The sequence below is a fragment of the Anabrus simplex genome, chromosome 3, assembly GCF_040414725.1.
Source record: "Anabrus simplex isolate iqAnaSimp1 chromosome 3, ASM4041472v1, whole genome shotgun sequence".
Classification (NCBI taxonomy): Eukaryota; Metazoa; Arthropoda; class Insecta; order Orthoptera; family Tettigoniidae; genus Anabrus; species Anabrus simplex.
In genome coordinates this window covers 266,746,706-266,765,582 of record NC_090267.1, presented here as the reverse complement: position 1 = coordinate 266,765,582, position 18,877 = coordinate 266,746,706, and the positions used below count along the sequence as shown (strand labels likewise).

Genomic DNA, 18,877 nt, shown 5'->3' with positions numbered 1-18,877 from the left:
CTTTGTAGATTTTAACAAAAACAATATATATAATGTGTCAGTTTTGTTTGAATGAATAAATAAATATAAGAAAATAAAACTGACTGTTTACCGTATAATCTCGAATACCCCCGAATTGTTTTTTCGAAAATATCGCTTCCAAAATTGGGCGCGGGTCTTATTTAAAATTTTGGGAAATTAATCTTTCTGAATGCGCGCAAATCGGGCATCACCCGCAGGTGCAGTTTGACAACAATGCTATCTCCGCTCTCAGTCTCACGCACGTTCTTGAAGTATCAACATGAATTCCACAAAGCGTTTGCGATCTTTTACTGCGAGTGAGAAACTGAAAGTAGTTCGGGAAGCCGACATTACTGGAAATCGTGCCGCCGGTAGGAAATACGATATTGAGGAGGCGTATTTGTGACTGGAGAAAGAAGAAAAATGTGCAATTAAGATGTTGTGGTGATCGTAGAGCTTTTTGTGGATGGAGTGTACAGTTTCCAGAAACTGAAAAATAACTTTATAAATATGTGACAGAAAGGTGGGAATTGGGATATGGTGTGTCAACCGAAATGTGCCAGCTAAAGGCATTAGAGATCGCAAAGGAACTTGCGTCGGAAGGGTTTATGGCAAGCCGAGGATGGGTTTGTAATTTTTATAAAAGAAATGGGTTGAGCGTACAAAGGCGCACCTCAATTTCACAGCGTCTTCCTGGTTCCAGCATCACATAATTCGGTTGCGGAAGGAAAATGCACATTTGCTTTCCCAAATTGGCAATGCAGACCAGACGCCAGTCTACTCTGAAATGCTAGTGGACAGGATTGTGAATGTTAAGGGTGCGAAAAGTGTTACCATTAGAACAGGTGGTAATGTAAAAGAACGGTGTACGGTAATGTTGTGTATTCTCGCTGACGGAACCAAATTGCCGCTGTACATTGTTCTCAAGCGAAAGATGCTTCCTAAAAACCTACCCATTGGTGTTATCGTCAGATCTCAGAACTCCGGCTGGATGGACAGTTCACTTGTGTGTCTGGCAACGTCGCCCTGGTGCATTATTGGGACAAGAGAGCTTGCTTGTTCTCGACAGTTATCGCGGGCACACAACAGACGCTGTGAAGAAACATATCAAGAATGGGAAAACCGACCTAGCAGTCATTCCGGGCGGGATGACGTCTATGCTACAGCTCCTGGATGCCTGCGTGAACCATCCATTTAAAGCAGCCTTGAAACAGCTCTATACAGAATGGATGGCGGCTGATAATCACACACTGACGTCAAGTGGTTGCATTCAGCACCCGGAAGTTCAGCTGCTGTGTTCGTGGATTTTGACGGCATGGAATCGTATCCTTGGAGATCTCATATGGAAGAGCTTCAGGAAATGTAGCATTTCTAATGCTATGGATAGCAGCGATGACATTTTGTGGGAAGGTGATGGTGATGAAAGTTCCAAAGTTGGTACTGATGATGATGATGATGAATGAACTCATTTGATATCGTTCTGGAAATGTTTGTTTACTTTTATTTGTACTTTCTAATCATTTGATGTTTGTTAGTGAAGATGTGAATAATTTTGACTTCACATTTAAAAAAAATTTCTTTCAAAATAAGGGTGCGGGTCTTATTCGGTGGCGGGTGGTATTCGAGATTATACGGTATATCAAGCACAGTATTAATCAATCCGGAATATCCTGAAAAGGTAAGGATTTTGTTTTGCGATTATAGCGCTTTATTTTAAATAGTGCACCTCAACCAAAATTTTGCAGAGTAGTGGTGGAGAGCATCATAATCACAATTGAACGTCAATGCTCCCTCCCTTCCCTGCAAAGTGTGTTCACTCTCTCGCTTCACTGTGATGTATGCTTGCTACATAAGCTGCCCGCATTTACGTCATGCCAGCCCGGCAGCACTGGGCTAGCCTCAATGGGTGCCCAGCTGAGAACTTCTGCTCTAACCTTTCTCAGCTTCCAAATATATTCAACAGATGGCAGAACATTCCAAATAACTTACAGGCTGCTAAGAGGAAAAATGTCTACGTACAAACAGACCCCATCATGATATACGCCTTAGACATTAACTGGGACACCATTTGAAGGATAACCTAGCTACACTAGAAAGAATGAAGACCATGTATCTTTTAAAAAGTCCTTTGCCTGGCAAAAAAATGCTACTTCGAGACTAATCCATGAGTTCACAAGACAACCCTTCTGTATAGAAGAACTACGATTAAAAACACCATTGCCTTCTATGACAATGCCAAGCTTTACATCAAGAACAGCAGGATTTTAAAAAACGCTAATGTATGGTTAGGATTTTACCAAATAGATGGCATGATAACACCAGAATGGATGAATTCTGACTAAGAACTGTGGTATACCATAACGCGCTTCTTATTAAATGTTCATAAAACCATTGAAAAGGGCAAGCAAAACAATATGACTGACAGGCATATCAAGACGAGTTATCTATTTATAACGAATGCTGCTGAGCAGCTCGGGTCCTCTAGTCAAATTGTTAATTATTTCAATTACCTGGGGGTGGGGGGGTGGCTGTAAACCCCTAGAGGGCACATCCCTGGGTGGCAGATAGGGGGACCCTAGAATTCTGTAAGGCTGGGTGAAATACCCAATACAAAAATCAGATCAAAAATTAGATGGATGGCTTTTCCGGCATTTGCTCTATTAACCAGCGTTTCGTCTTAGGTCTGACACTAGACTCTTCAGAGTGGGATGTGTCAGACCCTACCCACTGACGCTGGGGTGTATGCAGGTGAACTTATCAGAAGCTTATTTATGAAGCACAGTCTGATAACTGCATACAGGAGATAAAACTCCACAATGGAATTAATGCCCGCCTAGCAATTCCAAATGGAAATTCTAAGTTCCCATGAAGGGAATTAGATTCTTTTCCACCAATAGAGCATATCAAAAATCAGATCAAAAATTAGATGGATGGCTTTTCCGGGGGAGATTTAAGCAACAAATCCCAGTTACTGAAGTGGAAAATGTAGAAGAAGAGTAAGCTAATTTAAAAAAACCATTTGTCAGTGCAGCAGAGAGTGCTTGTGGCAGGACATCTACAAGAGTGAAAGAAAAGAAGACAGCCTGGCGAGAATGGAACCGAGATCGAACAGAAGAAAGCAAAAGGCAGTATCTCAGCAGCAAATGGAGATGTAAGAAGGTGGTAGGAGAAGAAAAGAAGAAGAGTTGGGAAGAATTTACACAAAAAAATGGAAGCGAATGTAAGTGGCAGTAAAAGGATGCTATATGGACTTATATGAAGTAAGAGGACAGAACAAGTTACTATAAAGCTAGTGAAAAAGGAAGATGGGGAACTTAACACACTCAGAAGAGATAAAGAGAAGATGGAAGGAGTATTTTGATAAGCTATTGAATGTGAACAATCGTACAGGGGAGATAGAAGCAATACAGTGTGAGGACTCGGCAACAGAGGATGATATAACAATGCTGAAGGTGGAGTTAGCGGTACAAAAGATGAAGATAGGAAAAGCAACAGGGATGGATGAAATCAGTTTGGAAATGATAAAGGCTGCTGGACCTGTTGGTATGCAATGGTTGTACCGACTACTAAGTGTATGTGGAAACACAAATGTGTACCAGAAGACTGGAAAAAAGGGATAATAATACCGGTGTTTAAGAAAGGGGACAAGAAAGTTTGTGGTAAGTCTGGAGGAATCACACTTATATCGCAGACAGTTAAAATACTGGAAAATATATTAGAAAGAATGAGAAGAAAGATTGAAGGAGAGTTACAAGAGGAACAATATGGCTTTAGGAGTGGAATATATACAGTGGACGCAATCTTTAGCATGAGACAGCTGATGGAAAAGAACTGGGAATATGGAAGGGACCTGGTTATGACTTTCATAGATATAGAAAAGGCATATGATAGTGTACCCAGAGAGAAGATTTGGGAAACCACGGTTAAAAAGAGACTCGGAAGAGAAATGTTAGAAATAGTGCAAGCAATGTACAACAATTGTGTTAGCAGAGTACTGACCCCAGTTGGAAAGACAGAATGGTTTAGGATGGACTACGACAGGGGAGTGTGCTGTCACCTCTTTTGTTTATTATGGTCAGTGACGACATTGTAAAGGAAACAAAAGAAGCCTATGGAGAAAGAGAGATGAAGATACTGCTATTTGCAGATGATGTTGTGATCCTGGGAAAGGAAAGCAAAGAAGTGCAACAACAACTAGATGTACTGAACAAAAAAAAAAATATGATAAGTATGGCTTGAAAATCAGTACAGAGAAAAGCAAGACTATGGTGATGCTGAGAGGGGAAAAGCAGGAGCTGGATAAGAGGAAATGATTATGATGATGATTATTATTATTTTGAATGTACTGCCAATATTGTTGTGATCAACATATATTATGAATATTAAACCTTTTTTTACAATTAATTGTACAGCCAATACTGTGAAGGGCAGTCGCTCCCTAGAGCTAATGGCTCATTGGGACAATACTCAGAATGAATGAATGATGCATTATGAATGAAAAAGACATCTTCAAACAAAGCGTCCTGAATTAACAAGCCCGTATTTCACACAAAGTATACTGTAGAACCTCGATAATTCGAAATCGGTTAATTCAAAATCCTGCCTAATTCGAAGAAGCTCTCGTTCCCGGAAACATGAGATACAGTTTTGCATGTTATTTAAATGGTTTAATTCGAAATATGGATAATTCGTAATTCGAAGTACAATGTCTGCCCCATTACCGAAATTCAGACTTTTAATTTGAAACTGCCTTTACATTTAAAAACAATGGTATGTTACAGAGTAATTTCAACTTGAAATTTATCTGTATCATAATAGAACGCATGTTCCGGAATGCGGAGGGGTAGCTTTCCGCACTTACACTCACTTCGGTGGGTCTACGTTGCGCTTCATTATTGCCAAGTTGAATGAAATCGGAATTCTTTTGTATTCAAACTTTTAAGGAACGCCGTAATATCACGCAACAGGCAGTGTGCTGAAAAAAAGAATCCACGAACACTGGCGATGCCGACAGTTGACGAAAAACGTGGCTCATATAGCCTAATAAATTCGTAGGCACCAAACAGTAGTCATTGCCGATGAAACTGCATTGCTTTATTTTAATGCGAGCCCAAACGGTCTTATGGTTTTAAAGGAGAAAGTGCCAGCTGGGGGAATCGTACAAGGATGGGGGATGGGGGTCATTGTAGTGTATTGCAATGCACATGAAAGAGAGAAACTTTTATCCCCTCGTCGCAGGAAAGTTCGATAAGCCAAAACGCTTTAAGGGCATCGGGCACTTTCCATGCCAGTACAAAGCATCTAAAAATGCTAACAGTACAGAAATCAAAAAAAGAATGCATTTGCACAGGGGAACCAGCATAATTTATCCTCATCTTTGAATTGTGTGATTTTTGCTTTCATTGCGTGAGGTTATGCCTGTCAGTGATTTATCCAAGTGCATTATTTGAACAATGTAAATGCACCTTGCTGGATACTTTTCAGAAATAGTTTTTCCCATGGCATTTGAAAGGTTTAAACTGTGAATCGAGGTGATTATATGTATTAATGGGTCTTAGAATACTTTGTTACGTGGCAAGTGTTTACATTTCTGAAGTACGAGAGAAGTGCCATGGCAGGAAATCGTACAAGGATACAGTCATAGGAAAGTTCGATTTTAAGGGCATAGAGTACTTTCTGTATAAATACAAGGCATCTAAAATGGATACAGTATAGCAATCCAATGAATAAAGCGCCTGCACATGGGAGCCAGCATAGATTTCTCCTCATCTTTGAATCGTGCTTTTTTTTCTTTCTTTCTTTCGTTACGTGAGGTTATGTTTGCCAGTGAGATATCCTAGTGCATTATTTGAATACCGTAAATGCACCTTCATGGATACATTTTGGAAATAGTTCTTTTTTCATGGCATTTGAAAGGTATGAACTGAGAATCAAGGTTAACTGCATGCAGTAACTGGCCTTAGAATATTTTGTAACGTGGCAAGGATTGGTACTTCTGAATTGCAAATTGGCAGTTAATTCGAAATCACGTATTTCGAAGTCCGATTTTTTAGTCCCAACGACTTTGAATTAACGAGGTTTTACTGTAATAATGACGAATTTCTTAATTCTATCCTCTTATGTGCCATACAATTTATGTGCAAGAAACTTTACTGCTGTGAAAACTTGTAAGACTTACCAGATTTTTCTGTAAGAGCTGGATGAACTTCATCCATACTAGCATCAAGCTCCTGAAGTAACTTGGGACTGATGGTCAGGAGGTCACAACCTGCTAGAGCCCTGATCTCTCCTGCAATGTACAATTACAGAACATTACTATAGTAAGTAGAAAAGGCAGCATGAATCAAACATAATAATAATAATAATAATAATAATAATAATAATAATAATAATAATGTAAGGAAAGTATAATGAAATTGGCTTCCACATGCACCCACACGCAAACTGGTTCATTCCGGCAGCTCTGTCATAAGTATCTGTATGCGAGCTGGTCTGTCACCATGCAGTGTTTCCTGCTGAAGACAATCATGTCTTGTATGGGCCTTTCATATTTTTTTTATTTGGCTTGAAACTTGGTCTTTGTGACAAAGTGTTTCGGGATTGTTGATAGGTTTGTTTTTCAAATTAAAGAGGTGAAAATATAGATTGATCGCTATTTGATTGTTGTGCAAATAGCTGATGCCAAAATGTTTGTGCATTCAAATGTAGTCCCACAGGAGCAGGGTCTGATTCACAGATTGCAGAATGTTATTCTAAACTGTCAAATACATCAGCCAGAAACATTTTACACTTGGCTTGGTCATATAAAACCATTGTTGCCATACTTCAAAATTATATGTTGTACCTGTGACTACATCCTGAGCAGTACATCTTGATGTGCCCATATACTGGAAATGTCTTTCCTGCATTTTGCACATTGTGGTCTCAAGAGCACATCAGTGACTGCTCTCCACTGTATCCACCAAATTGCATTTATCCTTGCTCGCACCTAATCATTCATATTACCATTACTCTGCAAATGGGATCCCAGATATCTGATGGAGGTAAATTTTAAAAGGTCTTAACACTGACTTTGAAGAATTTAATCACTTAGATTAGTCTCCATGTTCTCAGTCTTTATGGCGTTTAACAAAGGTCATATTGGCCGAGATGGTTCTTGCACAATTTTATCCAATCTGCTAGTATTTGCAAGTAGAATGTTGTCCGTGGAAGCTTGCTGTCTAAGTCATGCGCGATTGTATCCATATCAAGAAAGAGTGGGGGTGAAAGCACTGATCCTTGACATACATTACGTCCAAGGAGTCCGTATACCCTTATCATACTCTGATACTTTTTTGTACCATCATGATATCTTTGAAATAAATCATGTAAGTAACAGAAATCTATTGGAAACAAATGACTTGTGTGTAGTTAACCTTGCATGCACACAGGTGAATCTGGAGCTTCACCCTCATCATTGTTTGAGTTGAAACGGCAGACACAAGTTCGTTTTCTGTTGAGGAGAGGTTGGTTGAGAGTGTGTGGATACACAAACGTCCTCACACAGGACAGACAATTAACAATGTGCAAGAACACTAAGGCTCCACTGATGGAAAGAACACTGCTTTCCTGGGGAAGAAGGGCATTTATGATTGGAAGTGTGACTGATTGAGAAGTGGAAGAAAAAACATGCTTGGAGATGTGGTGCTGTTGCACCATCATTTAAGTGTTCTCTAGTGAAGTCCATTCTCAAACAGTCCACTGAGCTTCACCTTCCATGACCGACTCCATTGATCACATGAAGAAAGATTTAACTGTTAAGTTGTATCATCTGACCCTCATACATGGCCACCTGACACAGACATGAACAGGCTTCTTGAAGCACATCTGTCTCTTCTGGCAGCATTCACAACAAACATATCATGGATAAGGGCTATGTTCAGACATGAGTGTGTCATACACTGCAGCATGTGAAGGAAAAATGTTTCTTTTTTGGTTAAGGAAAATCCTCACTTCATTTCAGAAATTTAAAGCAACCAATGGCATATTATGATCTGGACAGGTATAATATCACACCATTTGTTTGGACCATATCTTTTGGCTGGACCTGTGAAAGCTGCACCATACTCACAAATGCTGACAACTTAGCTAATGCCACAACTGAAATCACAGGACTAATGGAAAAGTTGTGGATAAAGCAAGGCAAAGCTTTAGCAAACTTTGCTCTTTGCATTCATGACACAATGAACAAGAAATTTCCTGGACACTGGATTGTGTATGGTCCCCAGACATCTTCAGCACAACTCTTATGGCCTCCATACAGCCCTTATCTTACAACAATGGATAACTCATTGCCAGGTATTCTCGAAAGAAAGGTTGTCGAGTGTCTCTAATGAACCAACGCTGAACTGGAACAAGCAATAGGGGATGCCTTCAACTCTATCACACTTGCAGTCTCCTTCCTGGCCTTTTCTTGGTTACCTGGGATCCGCATTTTGTATGGATTTAGTCTAGTTGGCGGTTAATTCAAAATCACGTAATTCGAAGTCAAATTTTTGAGTCTCTACGACTTTGACTTAATGAGGTTTTACTATATTGCAATACTAACAAACAAGTTCGTAGGTGTGTCTGTTTCAAGTGTTTCCATAGCACAAAAAGAATTATCCATCACCGGTCGTGTTACTTTTAGAGTAAAAAGAATCACGTGTGAGAAGTGTTTTAGACGTGGAGTGTGACAAATTTGTAAGTAATTTAGGAGAGGATTCTAGTGATGCAAAATAAAAAGAATCTTCCGATCTACAGCAAATCGAGCTTATTGCAAGTTCAGATTAATGAAATACCCGTCACTTAAGAAGGCCTATTTATCAATTTTCATGGAAAATATATTTTATAGCAGTGATAATGCACTTTTATAATCTCAAATATGTTCAGGCAAAGTAGTTTCATCCGTCACGTTCATATTTGCATAAAGACCACATGGAACTCGAGTGATAGGAAATGTTTGTTTATGCCTAAGTTACTCTTACGCTGGAAGGAAATTTAGACTCCATTTTTTAATCAAAATTATCCTTCCTAAAATTAGGGTGCGGGGTTTATTCAGCGGGATTTTTTGCGTCAATATGGTATTTATACAATGTACTGAGTGAACTTCATTTCATCATACCAAAGTCATGACCCCTAATGGTGTCACACCAATTTTTACGAGAAAAGAAATATGCCATGATGCCGTATAGAGTATAGTTTTGATGCTTTGTTAAGGGTATGGAATGAACAACACAAATTTCAAATACAGGAGTTTTATTTGCTAATTAAAACTAACCTGGTACTTATGAAAACCTATTATAACACAAAGAAAGTATTTATATTAAATTTTTATTTTCAAATTACCGTATAATCTCGAATACCACCCGCACTACAATAGAGTAAATTAATGTATTATTTGGGTCCACCTTTTCAATACAAAATGTAAAGAGTTTAAATTACATAAATGATTACGGACTAGTTTCGACCTAGTACCTGTGACTACATCCTGAGCAGTACATCTTGAAATGTCTTTCCTGCATTTTGCACAATGTGGTCTCAGAGCACATCAGTGACAGCTCTCCAATGTATTCACCAAATTGCATTTATCCTTGCTCGCACCTAATCATTCATATAATCATTACTCTGCAAATGGCATCACAAAATAAATGCCTGAACTTCTGCACTATATACAAGAACCTCGTTTATCCGGCCCTCATTAATCCAGATCTCCGGCTTATCTGGATCAAAAATAATAAAAATTTTATTTTATTTGTACAGTATTTCTTTTACGGCGATGACTCTTCTTGAATGTCTTTTCCACCAAGGATAGTTAAGGACAGGAATTGGAAGTAATTTGGCCATGGTCTATCAAAGGTACAGTCATGGCGTTCGCCTGGAATTGAGAATGGGAAACCGTGGAAAACCATTCCCAGGATGGCCGAGGTGGGATTCGAACCCATGTTCTTCTGAATGTAACGAACTATTAATTCAATGATGGTGAATTTGAAAATGAAACCGGCGCGCCATCAGAAGAAACAATGACTCACGGAGAGGCAACAATGCAGCTGGACAAACTGATGGCCTATATAGAAACCTTGACTGAAGCCACACTGGTAGAACATTTGTTAGTAAAACGTCTTCGTGATCGTGCTGCACGCAAACGCTATACAAATGTAAAACAGAAAAAACTCACATTATTTTAGTGCATAAAACAGAGTCGTAAATGTAAGAAAAGTGGTCTTATATTTTTTTTGTACAATTGGAAAAAGGCACAACTTATGTTAATAGATTATATAACATTTACTGTATTTGTTTCTTAGTTTTTCAGATTATCTGGATTTTCAATAATCCGAATCAGTGTCGGTCCCACTTAATCCAGATAAATGAGGTTCTTGTGTAGTAATAACTACAGAGTGGAGTGACAAAAATTACAAGATCATGTTGTTATTCAAAGCACTGAGCAATACACAGTTAAATATGAATTCTTTTAACCCTGTCTTTGACAAAAAAATAAATACCCATGGAGCACTTCTTGTCTTTTCAGTCGAAGGTACAGTGGACCCTATGAAGATTAAAAGTATTGCAAAGGAAGGGAAGGGCCAAAAGAAGCATGGAAACTAAAGTCCCCCAGGGCTATGCAAACCTAGTACCATTGGTAGTCAGAGAATAACAGGTTATTGGACAGACAGGATGGAAATGAAGAGCCTAGCGCAGACAATCTCAGACTCTGCTTCAGATCCTATGTTTGCTACTCTTCACTCCCAAGTTAAGAGCCCAAGGCTCCAATTTAATTATTATTCCTTCCTATTAGAAGCAAACAATTGTACAATATTAATTACACTAAAATCTACGAATCATGTTGGATGAGATGCATGCGACCTTGTGAAAGTTATACTGATGAGATTCAAGAGGCAAGAGTCAGAAGGAAATTCCTGCTGGGCAATAATGTTCTACAAGTCATCCTAATAGACCTCTCACCTTGTCTTTCTCTTCTTCTGGCTACCTCTCCCAATTACTTGGTGTAGGCACTTTGTATGGATTCAGCCCAGTTTTATAGCCAGATACCCTTACAATGCCAACCCTATGTGATCAATGTATTGACTAATACATGTTTCTGTGGTGGTTTGTCATCATCATCATCATCATCATCATCATCATCATCATCACTGGCATGACAGCCCTTTGTGGGCCTTGGCCTTCTGAAGAAGTTTTCCCCATTCTTTCCTGTTAAGTGCAGAGCTCCTCCAATTATCTTTACATCCTCTCTCACCCCTTATTCCCACCTTAACTTTGGTCTGCCAACTTTCCTGGTTCCTTCTGGTACTGCATTAAATATCTTCTTTATCATTCTGCCATTAGCACGCAACACATGTCCTGCCCACTCCAACCTTCTGATCTTTATACAGTTAACAATGTTTGGTTAGTTATATAAATTATACAATTCATGATTATATCTTCTTCTCCAGACACCATTTTCTTCCACTGGCCCAAACATTTGCCTCAAAATCCTTCTTTCAAATATACCGAGCTGTCTTTCATCAGATTTTGAGAGTGTCCAGGTCTCAGCACCATATGTTAATACAGGCTTTACTAAAACATTATACATCAGGACTTTAGTTTTCCTAAACAGCAACTTAGACTTCAGATGTTTTCTAAGGCCATGATAGCACTTGTTGGCAGACAGTATACGTTTTTGGATTTCAGAACTAACATTGTTCTTGGAATTAACTTCTGATCCAAGGTAGGTAAAGCTATGCACAACATCAAACTTATATGAGTCAATTTCTATGAATGTAGACCCACTCAGGTAGTCTTTCTTGGTTACGGGCATATACTTAGTTTTCCCTTCATTAATCTGTAAATTCATCTTTCTTGCTGCTTTTTCAAGGCTTATGAAAGCTTCTTTCAATGCTCTTGGTGTTCTTGCGATTAAATTAATTTCATCTGCATATGCCAAAATTTGAACTGATTTATATAAGATGGTTCTCCTTGTGTTGATACTTGCATCTCTAACAACTTTCTCCAGAGCTATATTGAACAAAAGGCATGATAATGAATCTCCTTGCCGAACTCCGTTCTTGGTTGTTACAGCACTTGAAAACATATTCTGGATCTTAATTTGATTCCGAGTATTTTCCATGGTAGCTTTCACAAGGGTGATAAATTTCTTAGGGATCCCAAACTCCTCCTCCATTGCTCCTCCATCAATGCTGTCATAGGCTGATCTGAAATCAATGAAGAGATGGTGTGTATCAATTCCAAATTCTTTACATTTTTCAAGTATCTGGCGAATTGTGAAGATCTGATCAATAGCAGATCTTCCTTGGCGGAATCCGCATTGATAGTCACCAACCGCATTTTCCACGCAAGGCACCAATTTGCTAAAGAGAATATTGGAAAATATTTTATAAGCAATGGATAATAAGCAGATACCTCTATAGTTAGAACACATCATGATATCATCTTTCTTATGTATTGGGCAGATGATACCTACGTTCCATTCATCAGGGATTGTTTCAGCTACCCATATCTTGGCCACTAGTCTGTGAAAGTGTTTAACAAATTCTTTTCCAGCATTTTTTACAAGCTCTGATTGTATTAAATCCATTCCCGGGGCTTTGTTATTCTTTTAACTTCTTAATGCCAAGCTCAACTTCCTCAACAGTAGGTATCGGTAATGTCTGGTTTTCTTGTATTTATAGGAGGTAAGGTTACTTGGTTATCACCTAGACTTTCATTCAACAGTTCGTCAAAATATTGGGTCCATCTTTCTAGTATTGCTTCCTCACTGCCCAGTATTATACCATCTTTATCTTTACACACTCTTGTTCTAGGCTGGAAATCCTTACAACTTTTATTTAACTTCTAATAGAAAGCTCTCACATCATTCATCCCTTTCAACCGTTCCATTTCTTCTAATTCTTTCCTCTCGTACTGTCTATTTTTCTTCTTGTGTAATCTCTTTTCTTCTCTTCTGGAAGTTCTATACTCTTCCACTGCTTTTTGGGTGTGGTTCCTCTGTTGCATTCTCTTGTATGCTTCATTTTTTAAGGTTGTTGCTTGTGCACACTCTTCATCAAACCAATCGTTGTGCCAGACTTTCTCTTCCCTTCCTAAAACTTCATTTGCAGTTTTTGATAGTGCGTCTTTAAGATTCTTCCAGATTTCATCAATACTCTCTCTATTAGGCATATCGGTCAGGGCCTCATTAAGCAAGCTAGCATATCTGAGAGCAGTTTCGGGCTCCTTCAGCCGAGCACTGTTGAACTTTCTTGCGTTTGATCCATGTACCTTTCTTGCATTAGATATTCGGCTTCTAATAGCTGCTACCACAAGGTAGTGGTCAGAGTCAATATTGGTCCCCCCTATAACTTCTAACATCCATCAAGTTAGAGAAGTGTCTTGCATCTATTAGGAAGGGGTCAATTTGGTTAAAAGTACTTCCATCTGGAGACTTCCATGTCATTTTATGTATGTCCTTGTGATTAAAAGTTGTACTTCCCACTACCATATTTGTCGAGGATGCAAAATGTATAAGCCTGATTCCATTATCGTTAGAAATATCATGCAAGCTATACTTTCCAATACAAGGTCTGTATTCATCTTCCTTTCCTATCTTCGCATTCAAATCACCGAAGATTATTTTACAGTCTGCTCTTGGGCACTCATTATAAATTTCATCCAATTCATCGTAAAATAAATCTTTATCTTCGTCGCTCTTCTCTTCAGTTGGAGCATGTGCACAAATAAGGCTGTAATTTAAGAATTTCCCTCTAATTCTAAGTCTGCACAATCTATGCGATTTTGCCCGAAAATCCTTGATAAGGTGTTTTATCTGCTTATTGACAACAAAACCAGTACCAAACATGTGATCCTTCATGTGGCAACTATAGAATACCATGTGATTTTTCCTCTGCATCACTCCTTCACCAATCCATCTCACTTCTTGAATAGCAGTAATATCTAGTCTATACTCATCCAGCTGATCAAGCAACTTTCTGAGGTTTCCAGATTGGTAAAGAGTTAAAACATTCCAGGAACCAATTCTCAAGTCCTTTACACGTTTGCGAAGTTGTCGTAAAAAGGTCAGGCCGGCTATTTCTTCTTCAGATTTCGTAAGAGTTTTTTTACAGATTGGGTTGTCAGCCCAACGCCAACCCCCAGCAATCCTGGAGGGCCGATCTTTTCTTTCAGGGTTGTCTGCCTTAGCTGGGGGTCCCCATTTTGAAGCGTCGGGAACTTGCTTTTTCGCCCTTACATGACTTAGCCGTCTACACGCGGTGCACCCGTTGCCCAGGGGTCACGGCGTGGACATGCATGTATCGGACTTGGTAGGAATAAATGGCATTTCCTGTTTTATTAGTACACTTCCACCAGCAAGAAGTGAACCCACAGGACCACATACTACCCCTTCGGTCCCCTGTGGTGGTTTGTAGTGTGATGTATGTATATGACTTCCTCACAAATATAAAACTGAAAATTTTACTTCTCTTGTTCTTTGTGTGCGTAACTGATCACATTCCTGTCTCATAAGTTTTCTTGATCTGCACTGTTTAGCACGAACAAGAATGCTTTCAAAATGCTCCTGTACAACATCTGTAAACTACTGCAGAGAATATTACACAGCTACATCCATTGATTCACAATGGTCATGCATGCAATGAGGAGTTATAGGAATGTTATGAACCAATTTCATTAATAAATTATCTTTCAACTCACCCACATTCCTGAACGATGCTCCCATTACAACAGTCTTGTAGCCAAACTTCTTGTAGTAATTGTATATTCTGGTAACAGATTGTACTCCAGGATCTTCACTGCCTTCGTAAGTCTTCTGTGATGTGTTGGCCACGTACCAGTCCAGAATACGACCCACAAAGGGAGAAATTAATGTCACACCTGCTTCAGCACAGGCAACAGCCTGAGCAAATGAAAATAGGAGGGTCAAATTGCAGTGAATACCATGCTTTTCCTCGAGCTCTCTGAAACAGCATAGTGAGCAAGTTACTTTGTGTAACATAAGCACAACTTCCATGATTTAATATTGTTAAGTTCTAACCAGCTTGTTCAACAGCAAACTGGAAAGAGACCTTTAAACAATCTTCTCATTCTATGAGCGTTAAACAGTAAATAACCCCAGGTAGTTAATTAATAAAAAGATCAAATTAACTTACTTGGCAGCCTGAATGCCTTCCCAGGTAGATGCCAACTTGATGAGTATGCGGTCCTTGGAAATGCCTTGTTCTTCATAGAGCTTGATAAGTTTGCGAGCCTTTTGGACGCTGGCTTCTTTGTTGAAGGACAATCTGTGAATATACCAGTAGTTATTTCCCTATCAACTGTTGAACTCAGAATAAACAAACTAAATGCGATACCATCTCTTGAACAGGCACAGAGGTACCGAGTAGTAGTTTTCAGACAAAGTAACAATTTTAAGTGAATGTCTTTGTAAAAATTTGAGGTATCTCTCTACTATATGGACAAGATTCTATTAAAATTTACTCAAAGAAGTCTAATTGCTTGGCCTGAAGCACTCAGATAAATATACACATATATAACTGCATCATTCTCATGAAAAATACTCTATCCCACTGGCTATGTAAATGTACTTATAAGTTTAGTAACCAAGTAATTCAATAAACTATTAAAATAAAAGTGGCAAGAAATATCCTGTCTCAATATAATACAGACATTAAATGAAAAGTGTAATTTACCAGACACTATAGTGTAAAACAACCATTCCCAAACTGTGGTTCGCAACAATAATTCAAGTGGTCTGCAACAATAATGTAAGTTAAAGAGCAAAATTTTATTATAACACAGGTTATATGAACAAATAATACCGGTCGCATTTCATTATTATTTATGTCTTAAATGAAGATGATTATTGTTTGAGGGTGTAATTAAGAGTGTAAGCAGAGGTCCTGTTGCAGGCCTCTTGGACTTTAAATCCACTTGATACAACCGCCTTCTTACCGACGTGTGTGCCCTGTACTTGCTGCAAACGATTTCTGGCCCATACAGCTGTTGTGTGTCGATCACAAAGACCTTTCATTATGAGGAAGCGATCATCACGCTCAGCAGTGCTTCTACGACCAGAACAGGGCCTTCTGGTGTAGATACAGTTCTGTACCCTTTAAAACAAGACGTGCCTATAATGTCTGCTACATAGTGTATACTGTGCCCATCCTACACTACTGCTACGGCCCTTGCTGAGTTTTCAGATGATAAGAGCCATTATGACCTCGCTTAGAAGTGAGACTAACTGTTGTAGACAAGCTGTAATGTCCACAAAAACAAACAGGAGAATTTACAACAATGAATTTTTTTTTTTTTTTTTTTTTTTGCTAGTTGCTTTACGTCGCACTGACACAGATAGGTCTTACGGCGAAGATGCGACAGGAAAGGGTTAGGAGTGGAAAGGAAACAGCCGTGGCCTTAATTAAGGTACAGCCCCAGCATTTGCCTGGTGTGAAAATAGGAAACCACGGAAAACCATCTTCAGGGATGCCAACAGTGGGGTTCGAACCCACTATCTCTCAGATGCGAGCTCACAGCTACGCGCTCCTGACCGCGTGGCCAACTCCCCCTGTACAATAAACCTTAAAACAGCTCTTTGTGGTTATTCTCGTCAAAAGGCAGGAAACGGCAGTATTGGTATTGTGATAGTCACGAACAGTAATGTTTATCAATTAATGCACTGACACTTCTCAAATGGACTAATTAACTTACGATACATTGCCATCGTCATAATGTCATAACATTTAATTTATACAAGGTTTCAAGTGGACTAACATTAAATTTTGTCTGAAATACATTATGTTTTGCTTTTTTTTTTTTTTTTTTGCCAGTGAGTATTTATTGACACTACAAGCAAAACGTATTCCAGAGCAAATGTTATTTAATTCTGTCTTTCAAGTTTATTAGTCGGTTCCTTCTGATATGATTATGATTTAAACTGTAAATTTAACTTAATATTTGGAGATGTGTTAATTTATGACAGCGGCTGCCTGGCTGAGGCGGTAAAGGCGTGCTCGGTTCGCCCGGAAGGACGTGGGTTTGAAGCCCTGTCAGGAAGCCTTAACATTTAAGAAACGAGATTTCCACTTTTGGAGGTGCATATGGCCCTGAGGTTTACTCAGCCTACACCAAAAATGAGTACCAGGTTAATTCCTGGGGTCAGGCGTAGAGCTAACCACTCTACCCCATCACGTGCCTCAGTTAACAATGGTGGAAGCCTTTACCTTCCCCTCCTCCAAGGGCCTTCATGGCCTGTACGGAGGTGTCTTTGTTTTTGTTTGTTAATTTATGACAGGCTAATTTTGTCATTGTTTATTTACCTGGTGAACAATGGATAGTTGGTACCTATTGTTAGGCACAAATGAGACTTACCTTGCCAGATTAAAAGAAGATCCTTTCTGATTCATGATGTCGACCTAATATCCACCAGCATATTGCCATGGTTTTAAATACAGTATAAATGTGACCAAGGTCACACATTTTAGTATACTTTGTGTACGATTTCATGTTGCAATTTACATCAATTCTCTTGCCTGATACTGATATTACAGTATTTACATAGCATTGCACGAGACAGTTCTTGTACGTCTCTGGCTGTGTGTATCTTTTCACCTGCCTGATGTATGTATATACTGTATATGATAATCTGAAACCTGATCTTTCCTTGATCCTGCCTGACCCAGGAAAGAACATTGAAGCCAAGAGAGAAGAAAATGGTGGAGAAGTTTATCCACTGACTAGTCAGGTATCATTTTTAATGTGTCAGCAATTATTCCACAACGGGCACAATAGATTAGTTAAGAAATTTTGTGAAACAAAAAATACTGATGAAGATGCAAAGAAGGCAATGTACAGTGCTAACAGTAGAAAATCTTGAAGACATGAAAAATTCTCTTAAGAAATCTCTTTCTCAGCAAACAGGTATTTTTAAGGTTACATACAAAGGGCTACGAAGTCACCTTAAAGGATTTTGAATAAAGTGCATGACTAAGGTATTGATCATAGTCTCATTCCCTTCTCAGATGAAGGGTGGTTTCACTTGCGTATGTAAATTCTCAAAATAGCCTATACTATCGTGAGGGGAAGTAGATTATGGAACTAACATCCGTAGCAGTAACTCACTAGAGTCTTTCAAGTCTTCCTATAGGAAGTACCTCTTAGATGCATAAACCAACAGTGCGAATCTTGAGTGAATGATGATTAGTGTGTGTATAATTTAGTTAATTTTCTTTAAATTAATTTAAAATTATTTTTCATTAGATTTAGTAGTTTGACAAATGATATGTACATATTGGTATAATTATGTTGCATTTATTTTGAATTTATGTTACAAATTAGTTTTTTTTAAATATTTAATATTCTCCACAATTTTTCTGTACAATGACGTGGTTAAGTGTAAGAGAGGACCATGAGTCCTAACTTCACCACTGTTAAAGACAAATAAATAAAAATTAAAATATACTGGAGTGCTGAAAAACCTAATCTGCTCCATGATGAGAAATTAGGGGCAAGTACTTTTAAAGTTCATAAGAATTCATCAGACTATCACTCTAGCTTCCTCTCATATCGCCCAGCTGGCAGCAAACTATAGCTTGCCAGCCAAGGCCTCAGCTGCAGTTGTGCATTACTCGGATGACCATGTATGTATGTATGTATGTATGTATGTATGTATGTATGTATGAAGATGGGCTAACAAGAATTAGTGTGAAAGTTCATGACGGATCATCCATTTTCCAATTTAGATATTGATTCAATCATAAAATTACCCAAAACATAAATATTCTCATTTCTGATAAAAACTACAGATAGATACTCAATTTTATTTAACAGATTAACATAGCATGAGCAGGAATGG

The 18,877-nt window shown here is 38.6% G+C and overlaps 1 protein-coding gene across 1 annotated transcript in view; it reads right to left on the bottom strand.

Moving 5' to 3' along the window:
* Taldo (transaldolase) overlaps window positions 1-18,877 on the bottom strand; it is a 50,742-nt gene that overhangs the window by 6,458 nt on the left and 25,407 nt on the right. The window contains exons 4-6 of the mRNA XM_067143016.2: window positions 15,177-15,308; window positions 14,722-14,984; window positions 6,179-6,289 (exon numbers count right to left, since the gene is read on the bottom strand). Of these exons, the coding sequence (XP_066999117.1) occupies window positions 6,179-6,289; window positions 14,722-14,984; window positions 15,177-15,308 (506 nt within the window). The remainder of the gene's footprint in view (window positions 1-6,178; window positions 6,290-14,721; window positions 14,985-15,176; window positions 15,309-18,877) is intronic.